Raw genomic sequence first — 17,138 nt, forward strand, 5'->3', positions numbered from 1 at the left:
TAAAATTGTCAGGGCTCTGGATGAAATTTCTTCTGTTGGTTTTTGTGTTTGTGTGGCTTGTTTTTTGTTTCTTTTTTGTTTTGTTTTAATTGTTAATTTACTTAACTGAAGAAAGAATGCAGTCTGCTGGGAAATTCAAGTATCTAAAACAGGTATTTAAAAGATAATTCCTAAGGGATATCTGACATCCTCTGTCAAAGACAGCACAGTTTCTCAGTTTCTTTTGACATATGAATAAGGAATGAAATATATCTTATTTAGCTCAAAGTGTTTGTCAAAGTCTGTTTCTAAAAGAACTGTACATTCCTTATCAGAAGATTCTAAATACTTCACTGAATGTTTTTAAGTCCTCATATAATTCACATTTCAGTCATGACTATTATATTGCTAATTGAAAAGAAAAAGCTTTGTAAAAGTCTACTGAAACATTACATAACATTTCTTAAAATCACAGAAACATTTGGGTTGGAAAAGATCCCTCAGAACATGATGCCCAACCCTTAACCCAGCACTGCCAAGGCCACCACTGACCCCTGTCCCCAAGTGCCACATCCACACAGCTTTTAAATCCCTCCAGGGATGGGAACTCCAAACTGCCCTGGGGAGCTGTGCCAGGGCTGGACAAGCCTTTGGGTGAAGAAAACTTCCCTCATATCCAATCTACACTTGCTGTGGCACAGCCTGAGGTCATTCCCTCTCCTCCTGTCCCTGTTCCCTGGGAGCAGATCCCAACCCCCCCGGCTGTCCCCTCCTGGCAGGAGTTGTGCAGAGCCACAAGGTCCCCCCTGAGCCTCCTTTTCTCCAGGCTGAGCCCCTTGCCAGCTCCCTCAGCTGCTCCAGGTGCTCCAGACCCTTCCCCAGCTCTGTTTTGGGTATCAAACCCTGTGTGTCTCACACTGGTGAAATGGTTAAAAGTCAGCTGTAAAATAATGAATGATGAATATCCACACCCTATAGCAGTTTGCAGTGAACACAAGACTTTCAGGAAGAGTCAGCCTTCACTGCCAAACACTGATCTAGCCATGGCCCATAAAAACAAAATTCTCAGGCTTCCTTGAATTTATGGCCAAGTCCTGACCCTCTGGCCCATTTGTATTAAGTCTTCTGCCACTTCCCAGAAGGCTCCAACTTTATCTGTGGGTTTATGCAAGCCAGCAGATTGATGTGGAAATGGAAGAAATGGATTTGCTCATGTGCAGCCCAGGTGAGATGGACATTACAGAAATCAATGGCACGTCTGGAGCTATGGTACCAAGTGTTGGGGGACAGGGACACACAAACCAGAGGGAAAAACTCACCTTCAGACTTTGTCCTGACTGAACTCCTTTCACAGGAAGATAAATGTCAGGGCAGAAGTGCTGTTTGCATCCTGGCCAGCACAGCAGGCCAGTGATTAAGGACAGGTCCATCCCAAAGTGGACAGAGGAGGGTAACAAATGGCAGCTGCAGGGACATTTGTGTCTCACCAGTTTCAGTCTCACTCTCACCTCTACCTGTGCTCACACTGTAAGCACCCCCAAAACATTATTCCTGCCAAACAGAACACCCTTCAGGTTAATATTTCAAATGAAAGCAAACTCTACATAAAATTCCCTCAAGAAAACAGTCTCATGCTGTTGGACACCAAGTAGGTTATGTAAAAAGCAAACCACCCTTCCTGGCTTAGCTAGAAGTTTGTGTGTATCAATATGTAGGTGTGTGTAGGCAAGGGGATGCAAGGAATACCAGTGTTTTTATTTTAAAACATTATTGTACAGTTCACACTTGTATTCACAAAACATTCTGTTGGGGTTGGTGGATGGATATTGACTCCATTTCTCTGCCTATATTTTCTAGACCTGGTAAATTTCTTCCTACTTCCAACACCACCCTCTTGATTAAAAAAAAAAAAAAGGCTTTTAAGAGCATGAAATATTTTTGAGAACACATTTGAACAGTGACTAAATAATACTGGTTTATGAAAATGGGCATTTCTATTATATTAACCCACTATTCATCATAGAAGGTATCTGGCACATCCAAAATAGATAACCCTGTTTTTTTAAACTCTCATTGAGTTAATTCACAGCTAAATCTTGAATTTATTGATTGTGTAATCCTGTAAATATGTATCAATTTATTGATTATGTAATTTATTGATTATGTAATCCTTATCTTGACCTTCTTCCATTTCTGGATGATATTTAGATAGTGGAGAACAAGTGGAAATATCTCCTTGGGGTATTCAGTGAATATCCTCCTATAAGCACAGCCTAACATCTTCAGCATTGATGTGAAGCTGTTGAGCATGGAAAAATTATTTCTCAGCTGCCCATTAAAATGCCACAGTTTTTCTGAGACAATGAATTAGCTCAGAACCTTTCTGTCCATGCAGATAATACAGATTTAATTGTTCCATTTACCTAGAGAAATGAAATAAAAACACCTTCTAGTTTGTCTTTCTCTCCCAACCAGCCCAAACAGCATTTCCCTTTTGGCAAACTTTGCTGCTGCCTGTTCACCTGTTAATGAATGCCCTGTACACCAACCATGGAGCCAGCCCTGAACTGATACAAGATTTCCCTTTCTGCTTGCTGAGAAATGATCACTTGTGCTTTGCCTTGTCACCAGCTCTTAATCCATCAAAGGCTTGAACATTCACCCCATGGTCACCTGGTTGCCAAACAGCTGTGGGTGCAGCATGTTACGAAAAGCCTTTGAAAATCCAGATCAATTACATTCTAGTGTTCTTTAGCACCCTATTCCATTTTTAAAAGAGAGAAAAAGAACTAGCATTTCAGCTTTGAGCTACAGTGGTGATTTATTCATCCCTTATGTCTCATTTAATTGCTTTGTAATGCATTTTATATTATTTCTTAGTGTATTCCTCTGTATATTGATCAAAGTTTCTCTGGTTAAAAATGCTTTGGATCAAACCAAGCAGAGTGGAACACAATCTTGGGTGTTCTCTGGTCCTTTTGTAAAATACCTTTTCTTTAATAATGCATTACATTTTTCTTTTGTTGGTGGCACCTTGACCTTTGCATTTCAGTTTAGCAAAACTTTAAAGAAAATGCTACAGTACTTTGCAGAATAAAAGTCATAATTTGATCAGAACTCCTGGATAAATGATTTCATGTTCTCAGGATGATGGTACCCATAAGTTTTACTATAACTACCTGAACTCCCATAAAACATGAATTTAACATCATTTATTTTTAAAATAGGCTCCATTTCACATCTTTTACCTCTCCCTCAGATTCAATATGGGTTGTTTTTTTTTGATTACAGCTATGCTTAAATTAATCTTCTTGCTTATACATTTTGTTTCCCTTCATATCACTGCTGAAAAATCCATCTTTCCCACATTTTAGTATTAGGTTTGATAACATCATTGAGCTGCCTTTTCCTAGTGATAAATATCTTTAAAGTTTGCCCTACTCACACTGATAAAACTCTCACAGGCTTATTGCTGAATTGCCAGTAGTGCTGATTTTCAACCTCAGCCCATTCTGATAAAGACAAAATAAAACAAATTGTGTCAAAACAGAAGTCGGAGTGACCTACTTAAAACCAGTGAGTTACAAAGTTACTGGGATATTTTTAAAACATGCTAAAAGCTGAAACTCTAATTTCTGGTGTGAATCAAACGATTTCAAATTTCCAGTGTCCCTCACAGGAGTAACCCAAGTAGTATGGCACTTGCAGGTCCAGGATGGTTTCCAGACAGCCCAGTGCAAACTGGAGCAAAAAAAAACCAAAAAAACAAAACCAAACAATTGCTGGGAAGTTTTCAGTCTTTCCCAGGCAGTTCTGGTCCTACTTGTTCTGCTCTTATCCCTTTCATTTCCCATTCCCTTCCTTTCATCACAACCCTGCAATTTCTAATCCAGTTTTCTCAGCTTAAACCCAACTCTCTTGGCCTTTAAAGAATGCCATGGCTTTTTCTCCTTCCTGAACCTCAAAAATCTTGGAAAATGGGATCTGGTCTCATTGTCTGTTCCTTGATTTCTTTTTTGGGACAATCATTTTCATTTGTTTAGAAGCACAGGCTTCTTGTCTTCAGTTTTTACGTCTTTTGAAGTAACTGCTGAGTACACTTGAGTCTCCTCCTCAGTGAAGGCAATGGGAAAGTCTCAGATGGCCTTGGTCACTCTGGGTACTGAGCAGGATGAGGGATCTCAATATTCAAACACCGATTCTCCTCTGAATCCTCTTCCTTCCCTTTCCTTTTGCCATTATCCGTGCTTTTAACTTTTTCTTTCTTCTCTTTTCCTTTCCACCCTTCTCTCCTTTCCCCTGCCCCCCCCCCCCCCCCCCCCCCCAGACAACTTGTAACAGGATGATTTCACAGCTTTCTACAAATCTGAATGCCAATAAAACATTTAACAGAGGCACCCAAAAAAAACTCAACCAAACAGACAAAAAAAAAAAAAAACAACCAAAGAAACAACATTAAGCCACCTCAAAGCCAACCAATCAACAAAATAAAATTGAACACTGAAGCTCTGGTTTACGAGTAACACCCACTAAAATCTATGAGTTTGGTGTTTGTTCCCAGCGAGCCACATTGACTCTGCGGTTTTATAGATTTCATCTTGGATTTATAAGAAAATCAGCAAGCAAGAGCTAGGTTTTTGGTGTGGTTTTTAAAAGAAAATGAAAGTCCTCTATTTTAAAAGTGTGTTAACCAGTCTGTCACTCCCTAAAATTGCTGCCAGAGAAAAGAATCCAGTCCCTATCAAGTATTTGGCTTTAAAGGCAGTTTGATAGACAGGCACAGGCAACAAAGCACTGAAACAGTAAAAACCCCACCCCATATATTCCAATGGCTGCAAATTAAAACAACAAACTAATAAAACCTGGAGGTGAGACTGGTTATTGAAGCAATGTTTGCAGCTTCTCAGAAACTATGAACATCATTTTCATGAGAGATTAATTTTCTCCCCCCTAAAAAAAGAAAACAAAATAAAACCATTATAAAGGTGCTTGTCTTTCCAAAACACTGTATCCATATTTCTCCACTATGAATCCAACCCAAAACTCACAGACCACAGTGAAATCTCTGGAAACAGAGGCTTAACAGAGGTTTTCCTTTTCTAAGTGGAAAATTAAAAGCAAATAATAATTATAAGAGAAAGGTAATCTGTTTATTTCTTTTCTAAATAAATTTTTTCCCAGCTTCCAAAAGCACTTCATTAAAAATTAAATTAAGGTCAGTTAAAGAAAACCAAACCAAACAAACAAACAAAAAAAGGGAAGGAATAAAGATGAAAACAGTGAGATGTTCAGGACTGTGCTTCTCATAGAGATTTTGATGTGCACATCTGTGGGTGGAACCTGAATCCAAATCAATCCAAATCAATCACTGCCATCACTCCGAGTGGAATATGTTATCATATTCCATTTGATAACATCTGGGCAGGAACTCGAGGTGAGGAACTGAAAGGATAGTGAAATAAATGCATGGATTCATAGGTACCCAGATCATGGAGTCACTGAGGTTGGAAAATACCTCTCAGACCACCCAGTCCAACCACTCCCCCAGCACCACTGTGCTCACCACTGTACCCTGTCCCCAGGCGCCACAGCCACAGGGCTTTGGAACACTTCCAAGGATGGTGATTCCAGAATGGCACAGGGAGACTAAATTCCATTTTAATCACTTTATTCTAAGACACAGTTAATTCTACTTCTTTTAATCATACAGAAATCATAATCAATGCCTTTGTAAATGGCCTGAAAAGCTGCAGATAGAAATTGTGCTCCAATATTAATGATTCACATTCACAACTGGCAGCAACTGTTTAAGCTTCATCAGCTTCATTGAATTTGGGCCCACTCTGTTCCCTGAACTACTGCTACACAATTTGTACATGATATAAAGTTCTTAATATTGTAAACACAATATTTTCAATTTTTTTTAATACTCACAAGTTTATTTACACTTTATAAAATAAAAAAATAAGTAAGAAACTTTGACTTGGAGGAACAGGGACTTGTTCTTAACTATTTAATCCCACCATTAACACACTGATATTGTCAAGATGCACTCAGTTCAGAATTTATAGCACTTAGTTATAATTCAAATTATATCAAAAATTGAGTTGAATATGGAATATAAGTATTTTCTGTGCATATTACTGATTTATAAAATGGCACTTTATACCTGCCCGTTAAAAATTTTAATAAGAAAATGTATAGAATGTTGGGTCACAAATTTTAGCTCAATATAAAGCTCAAACATACATTTTGTTTTGTTTAATAAAGAAATCTTAATGGTAGGAAGAATTCTTCATAGCCCCTCCTTGACCAAAAGAAAGCTTTAACAGAAGAGTGCAACAAAATATTTTTCCACATCAAACTGGGAAGATTATTTTCCTTCAGTGAATTCATAAAACTAGCTCATAAACTTTTAAAAAGGAGCAAAATTTACAGTACTTATTCCACTGATCTCTTGCTGGGTAGTAAAAATAGGGTGACATTAAACTAGGGGCTACAATACCACGAGTAATATTTAATCATCTCCAAATCAGTTTTAGCTTATTTTGTTGATTCCTGTTCTCAGAGTGAGCACAGATACTGCAGAGCTAGAACATTTTTGCTTTTCCATCTCACAGGGCAATTCCTGGGTTTTTGGTCCAAAAGCCACATTTGATGTGTCCTGAACTGGTGCAATATTCATTTGTTTCTTCTAAAATAATCTTGATGGTTTTAACCTCAGATGAACAAGTGCAACGAGGCAGGGGAGGATCAGCTCACTTCCAGACACCCACAATTCATGCACCTCCATCCTCCCAGGGCACCTGATCAGTGTGTGGAGACCCAGCCTGTGAAGTCAATGAAATTTGGAGCATGATTCACCCAAAACCACACAAATCCACTGTTTTCAGATGAGAGCACTTGGCAGCACTGCCTGCCCTGAATTACTGAGAGCACTGATATAAAGGGCTTTAAAATGACCAGCACAGACCTCATCACCTACACTGAGATGAATCCAATCCCTGCTCTGGCAAGGCAAAAAAGAGACTGGAAAAAAAAAATATAATATTTCTTCTCACTCTATCAATCTTGCCAACTTTTCTACTTTTATATAATCTATGTATTTTTATACAATCTAGCAGACTTTTGTATTTTTTCAATCAGGTGGTGCATTTTCAGTTGCTTATATGTATTTTTCAATGAAAAGTTGTTTTGTTTAGCAACTCTTCAGTCATCAGCAAGTATATTCACATGCGTAGACCAAAGAGCAATGTTTGCAGTGATTTTCTGGAGATGTATAATACATAATCAATCAACTCAGAAGAAAAGGCTGCGTATTATTTATTCAAATCATAGAAACTTTGATGTAGTGGCCTAGTCTTGATGTGTTACTGAATTTCTTCTCTTATATGGCTCCTGTCAGTATCACTTCTATAACAGCACTGAGTAGAGAATGAAAAACACACTTCCAGCCATGAATTTATTTGTTTGTACCTTGTTTTCAAGATTTCCCTCAGAGTCACAGATCTCAGAGAACCAAGTGAAAGTTTCAAATGACTAAAGAGAATTGCAACAATTCTTTCAGCGTTTCACCAAACTCACCAGTTTCAGAGAGCAGTTTGGTAGCTTCCAGCACCTTCTCAGTGTACACCCCAGTCTCATAGTTCTCCATCTCTGCGTTGATGATGTGGATGACCCTGGCTGCGCGGCCCCGGATGGCACCCGCCGTCCTGTCCAGCGTGTCCACGTCCCCCTCTTGCAGGGCAATCACACACTTGTTCACATCTTCCAGGATGTGGTTTTCTGGAATTCGGGTTAAAAATACGCCTGGTTCAACTGCACTCTCCCTCACAGCAAAGCTTACTCATTTGGGCAAATGTCAGTATATTAAAAAATGGATATCTACCTTTATCCAAGCTGTAAAACAAAAGCCCTTCTGTGATATTGTCACATAACAGTAAAAATCTGTGTGATATTTATCTTTAGTAGGGACTGGGCCACATCATCTTACCCATCTTACCTCTGCTGTGTGTCCCAACCTTTAATTCCTTGAAAGCCAGTAACATTAATTTTAAACATCACACTGAATTTTATCATAATGGAACTGTAATTAAAATGAATGCAAAAGAGAAAGCAGTCAAATATTTTGTAGATTCTATAATAAACAGCTGGGCAATTTTCTGAAGGTGAATTTACACTCTCCCATAAATGTTGATTACATTTGGCTCATTTTTGCCTAAGTAAGTCAGAAAAAAAAAAAATCACATTGAAAAGACAACACCAAATGGCCTTTGTAGATAGCACAAAACCTGGGCATGAGCAGCTCATCTCCCTCACTCCATCTATGCCAGCGAATAAGCTGGAAATTTCTAATAACACACCCTTATAATTATGTGTGACTTTGCATAATCTGAAGAAAGAGATGACAACAGTGACTCTGCTCACAGGAGGTGATATCAAGCACCTTAATTGGATTCTTGAGAGATGCATTGTTATTTTTCTGTCTCTGGATCAGGCCATCTACTATCATGTGCTGCAGTATCAGAATTTATGTAGTATTCTCACATACAAATTATGTGAAAGCATGAAGACTCTGACTAGGTCAGGCATTATTCTCTGCAGTCAGTAGAGTCAAAAATAATTTTAGTAAGACCAAGACTGAATTTCATATTTGACCAAACAGTCTGAGAAACTCAGTGACTCTAAACAGCAGCTTGATTTTCTGCTAGAGACACCTCTGAACCAAAAAGGAAATGCTGTTCTTTGTAGTAGTAGTAAAACAGAATTAATCAGTTCACCAACTGTTTTTTGTTAATTATCCTTTGCCACTAGAAAGAATGATTCACTAATCTTCACAGGTAAAAATTCTGAGGTTAGATCATTTGAGGGTTTCAGAAATGTTTTACATGATGTCGAATTTTACACTGCAACAACTTTGGATGCAAACTGAAAGTCCCCTGAGCTGTGAATCTGAGTAACTTGCAAGGCAAAATTCTTTGTTTAAAACACTCCCTACACAGAACGAAAAAGAAGTGTTTGATTAAAATTTTTCTTTGCTGTTTCCATTTCACCATCACCAATTTGCTTTTATCATGGCACAAACAAATTCTGCCCAACAAGAAGCGAATTTGGACAGTGCATTTGGAATATGAAACAACTTCTTAAAATTATGGTCAGCTCTCTTCTGGTAGGAACCATACTATTAAAACATATCATCAAATGTGACAGTCAATATGAAGAGGAGGAGGTGTCATTTTAGGAGGTACATTTAACCAGATAGTGGTACTTTGAATGCTTCACTGGTTTAACATCCAAAAATAAAAATACTCTGTGTAAGCTGAGGCTTCCAAGCTTTAGAGCAAGAGCAACAGGATTTCTGTTTCCTCATGTTTAACAGAGATGTCCATGCAAAGAATTAGGAAAAAGGAATCTAAGCTTTACAAAAATAATACTTCTCAGCTGCCTAGGAAAGTTTGTATTTAAGTCAACTCTGTTTGAAGGAATTAAGATTTGAGAAAAAGAAATTAAAAGCTCATCATCCATTTAAATTATTTCTGGTTTATGGACACAAGCACTTGGAGTAAGCAAAGTCCTCAAACAAAGAAGAAAATGGCCATTTGAGCCAGATTTCCAGCATTTGCACGTGAACTGGGTCTGCAGTTTACAGCCTGATCATCCCTTTCTCTTAGAACTAGTTCTGCCAGAGTGTTTGTCAACTTCAAATCTCAAATAAAAATCAATGTGCTCCCATATTCTGAAGTATCCTACTATTCAGAGAGCTCATTTTCATTTCCTTGCAATGGCTTGCAGGAAACACTTGCAGGGCTGTTGGACAGAGGAGTGTAATTAACTAAACCAAATAATTTCCCTGTTAATAAGGGTAACAGGATACAACCAAGCAAGATAAAGAGTGCAAAAAAAGAAAATAAGGGATTTTTTTTTAATGATAATTTCTTTTTCTTTCAATGTTTTTTTTCCTCATAAACTTCTTTTGGAAAATTTAAGAAATACCAAGGAAAATAATGTAGAACAAAACAACAATTTGGCCAGACTGTCTCATGAAGTTTGGCTCTTCTGAGATATTCGAGTAAGCAATGTCCTCTTGGCACACTCTATGTCCTTACTCACAACACTGAAACTCACCCTTCAAAGCAAAATAGGAAATTGAGTTTTCCGCAGCAGAAATTAACTCAAGCCATGCACCACTTTGTAACTACAGCATTCCCTGGTCAAATTATTCCATGATCAAATTATTACAATCCACTCTGCCACAAGTTGTAGCACTTTACCAGGAGGATGGAGGAAAGACTGTGGGTCAGTGTCCTTCTCTTCTCCATCACTTCTTTACCCTCCCCACCCAAATCATCCTGTTGTTCTGCAAAGTCCACCTTTCCTCCTCTTTCCCCCCACAATTACACAAGGATTCCAAAAATTTCTACAAATACTCTCAGCCTGTAACAGGTCTGGAACTCATTTTTAGAAGGTGAGCAAAATCCTACTTTGTGCCTGAGTTGAAACAAAGCTTCTCCAGGAATAGAAGCACAAATAGGTGCTATTTTCTGGGAGGTGAGGAGCCAACCATTGCTACCAGGGATTAATTAACACAGTGTAGTTCATCCTACTGAGTACAGAAGATCAGCATTCCAATACACACAGACTAATGGATTAATGATGCTATAGTAATTACAGCTTTTATCTGCTCTGACCCAATACTTTAATTCAGCAGTATATTTTTGGAAAAGTCTCTTGACCCCAGTACCTGAAACAGAGAGGAAATCATCCACTGAAGTGATGTCGTCGACAGCCTCAGTGAGAACTCGCACCTGTTTCTCCCACTGGTCCTTGAACACATCCATGTTGTCCTGGGCTACTTTGCTCTGGGGTCTGGCAGCCAACGTGAGTGCAGCATTAATTACCTGTTAATCAAAGCCATTTGTTAGAGGAGGAATGGCTCTTTTTTTTATTTTTGTATTTTTTTTTCAAGGGAAAAAGCAAATAGATTAATGACTGTGTTAAAAACACAGCATACAACCCATTTGATATGAAGGGTCTCAAGACAGGGATGTATTTTTCACAGTTCATGGAAATCAGGCAACAATCTCATGACAAAGACAAAGCTATGCTCTTCTTCTAATGCTTTGAAGTGCTAAAAGACTTCTCAAGTGGATTTTACCAGGAATCTTCACTCACCTGTGGGCACAGACTGTCAATCTGTGTGGCTGCCATACGGACTAACTTCACACCTTCCTCATTATTGGAGATTGAACAGGCCAGATTTGCAACCTGCAATGAAAGCATGAAATCATCAGGATGAGAATCAAGTTTTAGTCAAGTGGGCCATTTTATACCTTCCTTTGTTCTTATTATGCTTTGCCTGAAATGAAAGAGTTTTTTACAAGAGGAATAATACATCTTCTGTGCTGGTGAACAGAAGCCCATGTAGATTATTTCCCTACTAGCAAACTGATCTACCCATCTTTAGATTTTTCTCAGAATCTTCTTTCACTGTAAAGTGTTTCCCATCCTCCTCTATAGCTTGAAAATTATCTGCTGAGAAGACATGTAAGGAATTCAGAACATTCAGATATCTGTACGTTTCCTCTTCTCAGCTTCTTTTTCCTCTTATGAACTATTTTCATTATTAATACAGGCAATCAGGCTCATGTATACATGCTCAACTTGGCAAAAAGAAGGGTTTTTGATGTCCTAACACATAGAATCATCTCTCAAATATCTTCATTGTTTCTGATGGTTTTGTGCATATTAAAATAATTTTATTTTTCATGTGGACTTCTTTATTTCTATGTGCTTATCTGCCCCACAGTGAAACATCCATTAGTAACAGTAAAGTAACTTAGAGATGTGAAATAACTCTGTTGAAACCTTTTCTGTAATATACATCTGAAGATCTCATTCAAAGATCTTTAAATCCACATTTACTTGCCCTGGCACAGCTTCGGGAAGTCTGAGCCTTTATAACTGAAGGCTATTTGGATAAGATAAAGACTTGGAGAGACATCTGAATGAGATCTAGAAATCAGACCACGTCTCCAGACACAGCAGAGCTGCATCTCTGTGGCTTGGATTCAAGTGGAGGAGCATGTTCTTCCAGCTCAGACAGCTCCTCCAAAAAACCCACTCCCAAAAGCTTTGTGCCAACTCCATTAATCTGCCCTGGGTTTTTCAAACAGCAATTCATGTCCCAGTGCACGCTGTGATATTTAAATCACTAAGGTACATTTTGGGATGGGGGAACACAGGATATTTTTTAATCATCCAAAATTATGGCACTTCATTCTAATCTTCATTAAAACAAACTTATAAAATATTAAATATGCTTCCTTGATATTATTCACTGTGCCTGAAGGCATAGCTATCAGCTGGAAATGATTCATGAATTAGTTCAAATGCCCCCATCTTCCCAATTTTCCTCCAGTCTCCCCTTGTGGTATTAATCTGTTCTCATCTGCAGTGCACATCCCTGCCTTAGCCCTGATCCATCTGTTCTGCATGGAACCTATTTCACTTCTATTTCTGTGCAGCATGGTTTGCATAAATCAGAGTGCCAAAGCCCAGGCAAGAAAAGAACCCAAGGCTTCAAAGAGTCTTGCAGGCATTTCCTAGTCAAGATTTTATCAGAATGTTCTGATTTTTATTTTCATTTCATGATGAGACAAATGAGTTGGTCTGTTTGTTAACAGCCTTACAGCCCTCATGTCAAAAACATTCTCCTGAGATGACATCTTCCAATTAATTTACCATTTTCTGCAGTCACTTCTTTGCACACATCAAACAAAACCCTTTCATCTTCACCAGAAACAACAGCTAAGCAGGATAATATTTAGAATTCATTAACAGGAGTGGAATTTACAGACTTTAAGAACTAGTAAACGATATTAAGTTTAGCAAGAGCCACCTTCCTGTATTGGAACTAAGTGGCTTTTCAGACTGCCCTTACATTTTGTGATTAACACAATGAGAATTTGTCCCAAGGCTTCAGATGTAACATGTACTTTTTTGCAGATAGAAATATGTGATGAAGGTTGCTGGGTGTCATGAAATGGCCATCATCAAACTATAAAGCAAGTCTTTGAGTTCCTCTGGAATGGAGCAATGCAGATATGAGCAGCAAAAATAAAACTTAGTTCTTCTCTGTGTCTGTTAATTACTCTTTAAAGAGAATCTGATAGACAATATTTGGATGTTGCAAAGTGCTTTGTTTTTCAAGAAAGATACAGACACAACCAGAAAAATATTTTTTTCCCTTTTTTCTAAAATATAGTTCAGTACATTGTTTTGGGTGTTACTATCAACACAAGAGTACAAATGCAATTATTGCTGCATTAAATATATATCAAATAGCACTACAGTTATCTGTTTAAAAGAAATAGGGATACACATCATGTGTAACCCTAAGTTTAATAGTTTCTGTGAGATATTTCAAGCCTTGCATAAATCCAGCCCTGCACCATCAGCAGTCAGGCAGCAATACCATTCCACAATCCAGCAGGGAGTGTGCCAGCCTGCACCACTGCAAGATCTGATTATGTCAAATAAACACACAGATAAGCAATTTCCACAATGGCAGATGCAATCTGGATAAAATTGAATTCAGCACCACAAACCTATGACTTCACCCAAGACTTAATTTTTAAAAGATGCCAAGAAATAGCCTGTACTTGCTCAAGCCTGAATTTCAGTGCATAAGCATGGATCTGTGAAACAACACAAGCTTTAGGTGCTCAGTCACCAGACACCTCACTTCTTAATTACTTTGATTGACTTTGTTACCAAACACACAGTCAAGTCACCATCAATTAATATTCTTGCCACAGCAAGGTCCGCATGTGTGCTCTTACTTGATAGAAACCACAAGGTAACTCCCCTGCTTAAGCTTATTATATATTCAGCAACTTCAGATATTTTTCCTACCTAAAACTATGAATAAAAAAATTAATATACAATTTCCACCCCACTTAGCTGAGATATCTGGATTAGATGCCAAACTGATCCCTTTGGATAATCAATAAAAAAAGGGAGGCCCTTCCATGGGCTGTTCCAGGTGCCAGGGGCCTGCATGGATCCTCCTCTGGTTTATTACAGCTGCTCTGGTGATTGTTGAAAAAGGTATTAGTGAAATAAAAGGTGTTTTACCGGTGCATTATAACTTCTTTGGCAAGGGTGCATTTAATGGAACAAGTTTTGTGAAGAACACAGAGACTTTTGAGGGTGGGAATTTCTTTAATGTGCCACTCCTGGGCTGGATGGAGCAGAGAGTTTGGAAAGGAAAATAAAAAGGTTGTGTATTAGTGCAGCTGCCAATTTACCAGAACTTTGATTTGAAGCCTTTACCTTTGCACTTCAAATGCTCTGTCTCCACCAAAGCATTGAAGGGGAAGTTTCCTGAGAGGCTATGGAAGCAACCAGGTAGTTAATTTATTTTTCTCTTTTTTCACTAAGTTCCTTGAGAACACTGAACTCAATGAGTGCCTAAACAGAATTTAAGATTGTATTGAGATCAATTTGAACTGTCTGAAGAGTATTTATATCAAGGAACACATTTTAAATACCAAAATCAATGAACTGTGAATCATTCTCAAAAATATGTGGAGAACTTAATAACAGTGAAACTGCTGTGTAGATGAACATTATTGTCCAGAATTTCAGGTCTGCTAAGCTGCTCTTTTAGCATCAAAACAATGGCTGAACACCTTAAACCTGTCCTGCAAGAGCACAGAGAGGTAATGAGCAAGAAGATAAACATCAAGCTCCAGTGATGCTGTATCTTTCTGTAATCACCAAATCCAGTGAACCAATCCTAGAACTTGGGGTGTGAAAAAGCAGGAAGCAACTCCTCCATATGAATTTCTATCAGTGGCACTGACAGCCCAAGATGCCTTTCTGCACCTTGCCAGTATCTCTCTTTAATCATGCAAGGAGTTCCATTAGTTTCAGTTATTTAAAATACATACAGGACCAGTTCCTATAAAATTTATCTGTCTGTATTTTTTTTTTTTTTTGTATTTTAGCCTCAGTTTCCTGCTGGATAGCAGATTGGGGTGGGGAATGACTTTGTTTCTAATGCAAATTTTATTAGTCTTTGTGGTGACCTTAGGAGAGAAAAAATTTATTTCTGCCACAAAATTGTACTTCAAACTACAAAAGTAATCAAGGATCTTTCATTTCAATATACTTCATTTTTACACTGATTAAAATCAGGTGTAGCTACCTTTTACTGTGATTTTAAATGAGACTATTTCCATTTTTGACTTGAGCCCTTTGTATTATTAAAGGTAACTATGACTATCAAGATACATTGTGCTCTTCTGACTACCAAAATCCATTGTCTTCAGGTTCAAAATTAAATTCAAAGATTTAACATGGCCATTTGGAATTCAACCTAAGTGAAAAGGTCCGAAAGAAAAATCTATTGCTTAAAGCAAAAATGTAAAAAAGAGAGCAGTATAAGCTGCAGCAGAAGAGCAATAGCAACACAAAAGCTGCAGGATGTCCTATTTCTTAACATTTTCCTTTTATTCTTTTTTTTCTCACCATAAATTGCTTAGAAGAAATGATACTGAAAAGCCTCTGTTCAGCTTCCCCAGTCATTTAGCTATTCAAAGGTAGAGAATGTAATTTAGTTCTATTTTACTTTCTTAGTTTTCCATAATTTTTTGTAAATATGTGATTTCGTCTTAAATATTTCTTTATTTAGATTTTTCTATTTATGTAATTTATGTTTCCACTGTAATTAACTGGTGGAAGTAATAGGAACAAAATAAATTGCAAGAAATTATTCTCTATTTGGGAAAATGCAGAGTAATTTAAACAAACCCAAGACACTGGTAAACTGATGTGTCTGCACCACACATTTGAGAAGCTGAAACTTTTTGAGGAATTCAGCTTGAGTTGAAGGTGGTTTAAGTCAGAGACTTCTGCAGCACTCACAGGGGACTAAAACCAAGCAAATAATCAATTACCGTGTTCAGCTGATGAGACATAACTTGCTGAGCTGTCCTATCTCAACTATTTGTAATTATTTATCCATTCACTTCTTAATTTGTCCAGATATTGCTTCAATCTCTGAATCCTTAAAAATTCTGACATATATTAATGTTGGTACTGCTGTAGGCAGCCCAGTGGTATTCATGGAGCCACAAAAAAGAGATTTTTTTCTAAAGGAGAGCAGAGTTGAAGCCAAGTTACCCAAGATCTTCAACTTATTTCTCCTCGCTGTACTCACTCAAGCATTCCATTATGAGCAAAACTCTATTTATCACTGGACAGGATGTTTTTGCACATACACAAACAAGTGCCAAAAAAATCAAAATGTCACTGAGAGTACACATTGCAGCAGATTCCTGTTCCTCATCATGCTCTGCAGTGCCAGCTTGTACTGCCATGAAAATATTAGATTGTGGCTTCTCCCTCCCAGCCTATTCCATGTGGCATGGGGGGAACCTCATACTGGATAATATGGGCAATTTTCCCTCATTTATATTAACCAGTCACTTCTCTAAATAAGAGATGGATTTTCAACTTCAGCTGTACGTATATTTCACATCCATTAAATAATCTAACTGCATGCAAAGCAGTAAAAAAAGGCATTACTTTTATAAATTAATAATGACCTGATTTACTGAGTTTTATGTTTGCTTTGGAAATTTCTAGCACCAAACCCTGAACATATTTAACATGAACTGCTCAGGCATTTACAATATGTATCTAAGGAGATTGGTACCAGCAGGATGTTAGAAAGCTACAGAGCATGTTAAGCACAACGGTTGAATGTTTTATTTCATGTCTTATATGCTGCCCACTGAACCTGTGAAAACCTCTTTTCACTCTCAAAAGGTCAACAGCATTTTCTTTCATACTTACTACAGGAATGAGGCTTTTTCACACACTCCAACTCCCTTCAGACTTGCTCTGTATCAGATTTAGTTGGAAGAGCTTTAAATGATTTCTGGTTTTGGTAATGTTCCAAGTACCTCAGACTTCAATAAATTCAGCAGGTCTTCGTCTGAGATTTTTGAAGGAAACCTAAGATTGTTGGAAACCTCATGTGTACAGAAAGCTCAATTCTAAATGAAAAGATCCTAATTTTAGACTATTTCAATGAAGTGTTGTTAAATCATTCTGAATCTCCTTCATTTTCCAGGACCATTCTGGTGCAT

General features: G+C 37.8%; 1 protein-coding gene across 1 annotated transcript in view; it reads right to left on the reverse strand.

The window, feature by feature from the left end:
• The window catches only part of CTNNA2 (catenin alpha 2), a 363,424-nt gene that overhangs the window by 51,757 nt on the left and 294,529 nt on the right, over positions 1-17,138 (reverse strand). Inside the window, exons 8-10 of the mRNA XM_041402631.1 lie at positions 11,152-11,244; positions 10,721-10,877; positions 7,564-7,764 (exon numbers count right to left, since the gene is read on the reverse strand). Of these exons, the coding sequence (XP_041258565.1) occupies positions 7,564-7,764; positions 10,721-10,877; positions 11,152-11,244 (451 nt within the window). The remainder of the gene's footprint in view (positions 1-7,563; positions 7,765-10,720; positions 10,878-11,151; positions 11,245-17,138) is intronic.

This window comes from Onychostruthus taczanowskii, unplaced genomic scaffold, assembly GCF_017590055.1.
Source record: "Onychostruthus taczanowskii isolate IOZ18803 unplaced genomic scaffold, ASM1759005v1 scaffold2, whole genome shotgun sequence".
NCBI lineage: Eukaryota > Metazoa > Chordata > Aves > Passeriformes > Passeridae > Onychostruthus > Onychostruthus taczanowskii.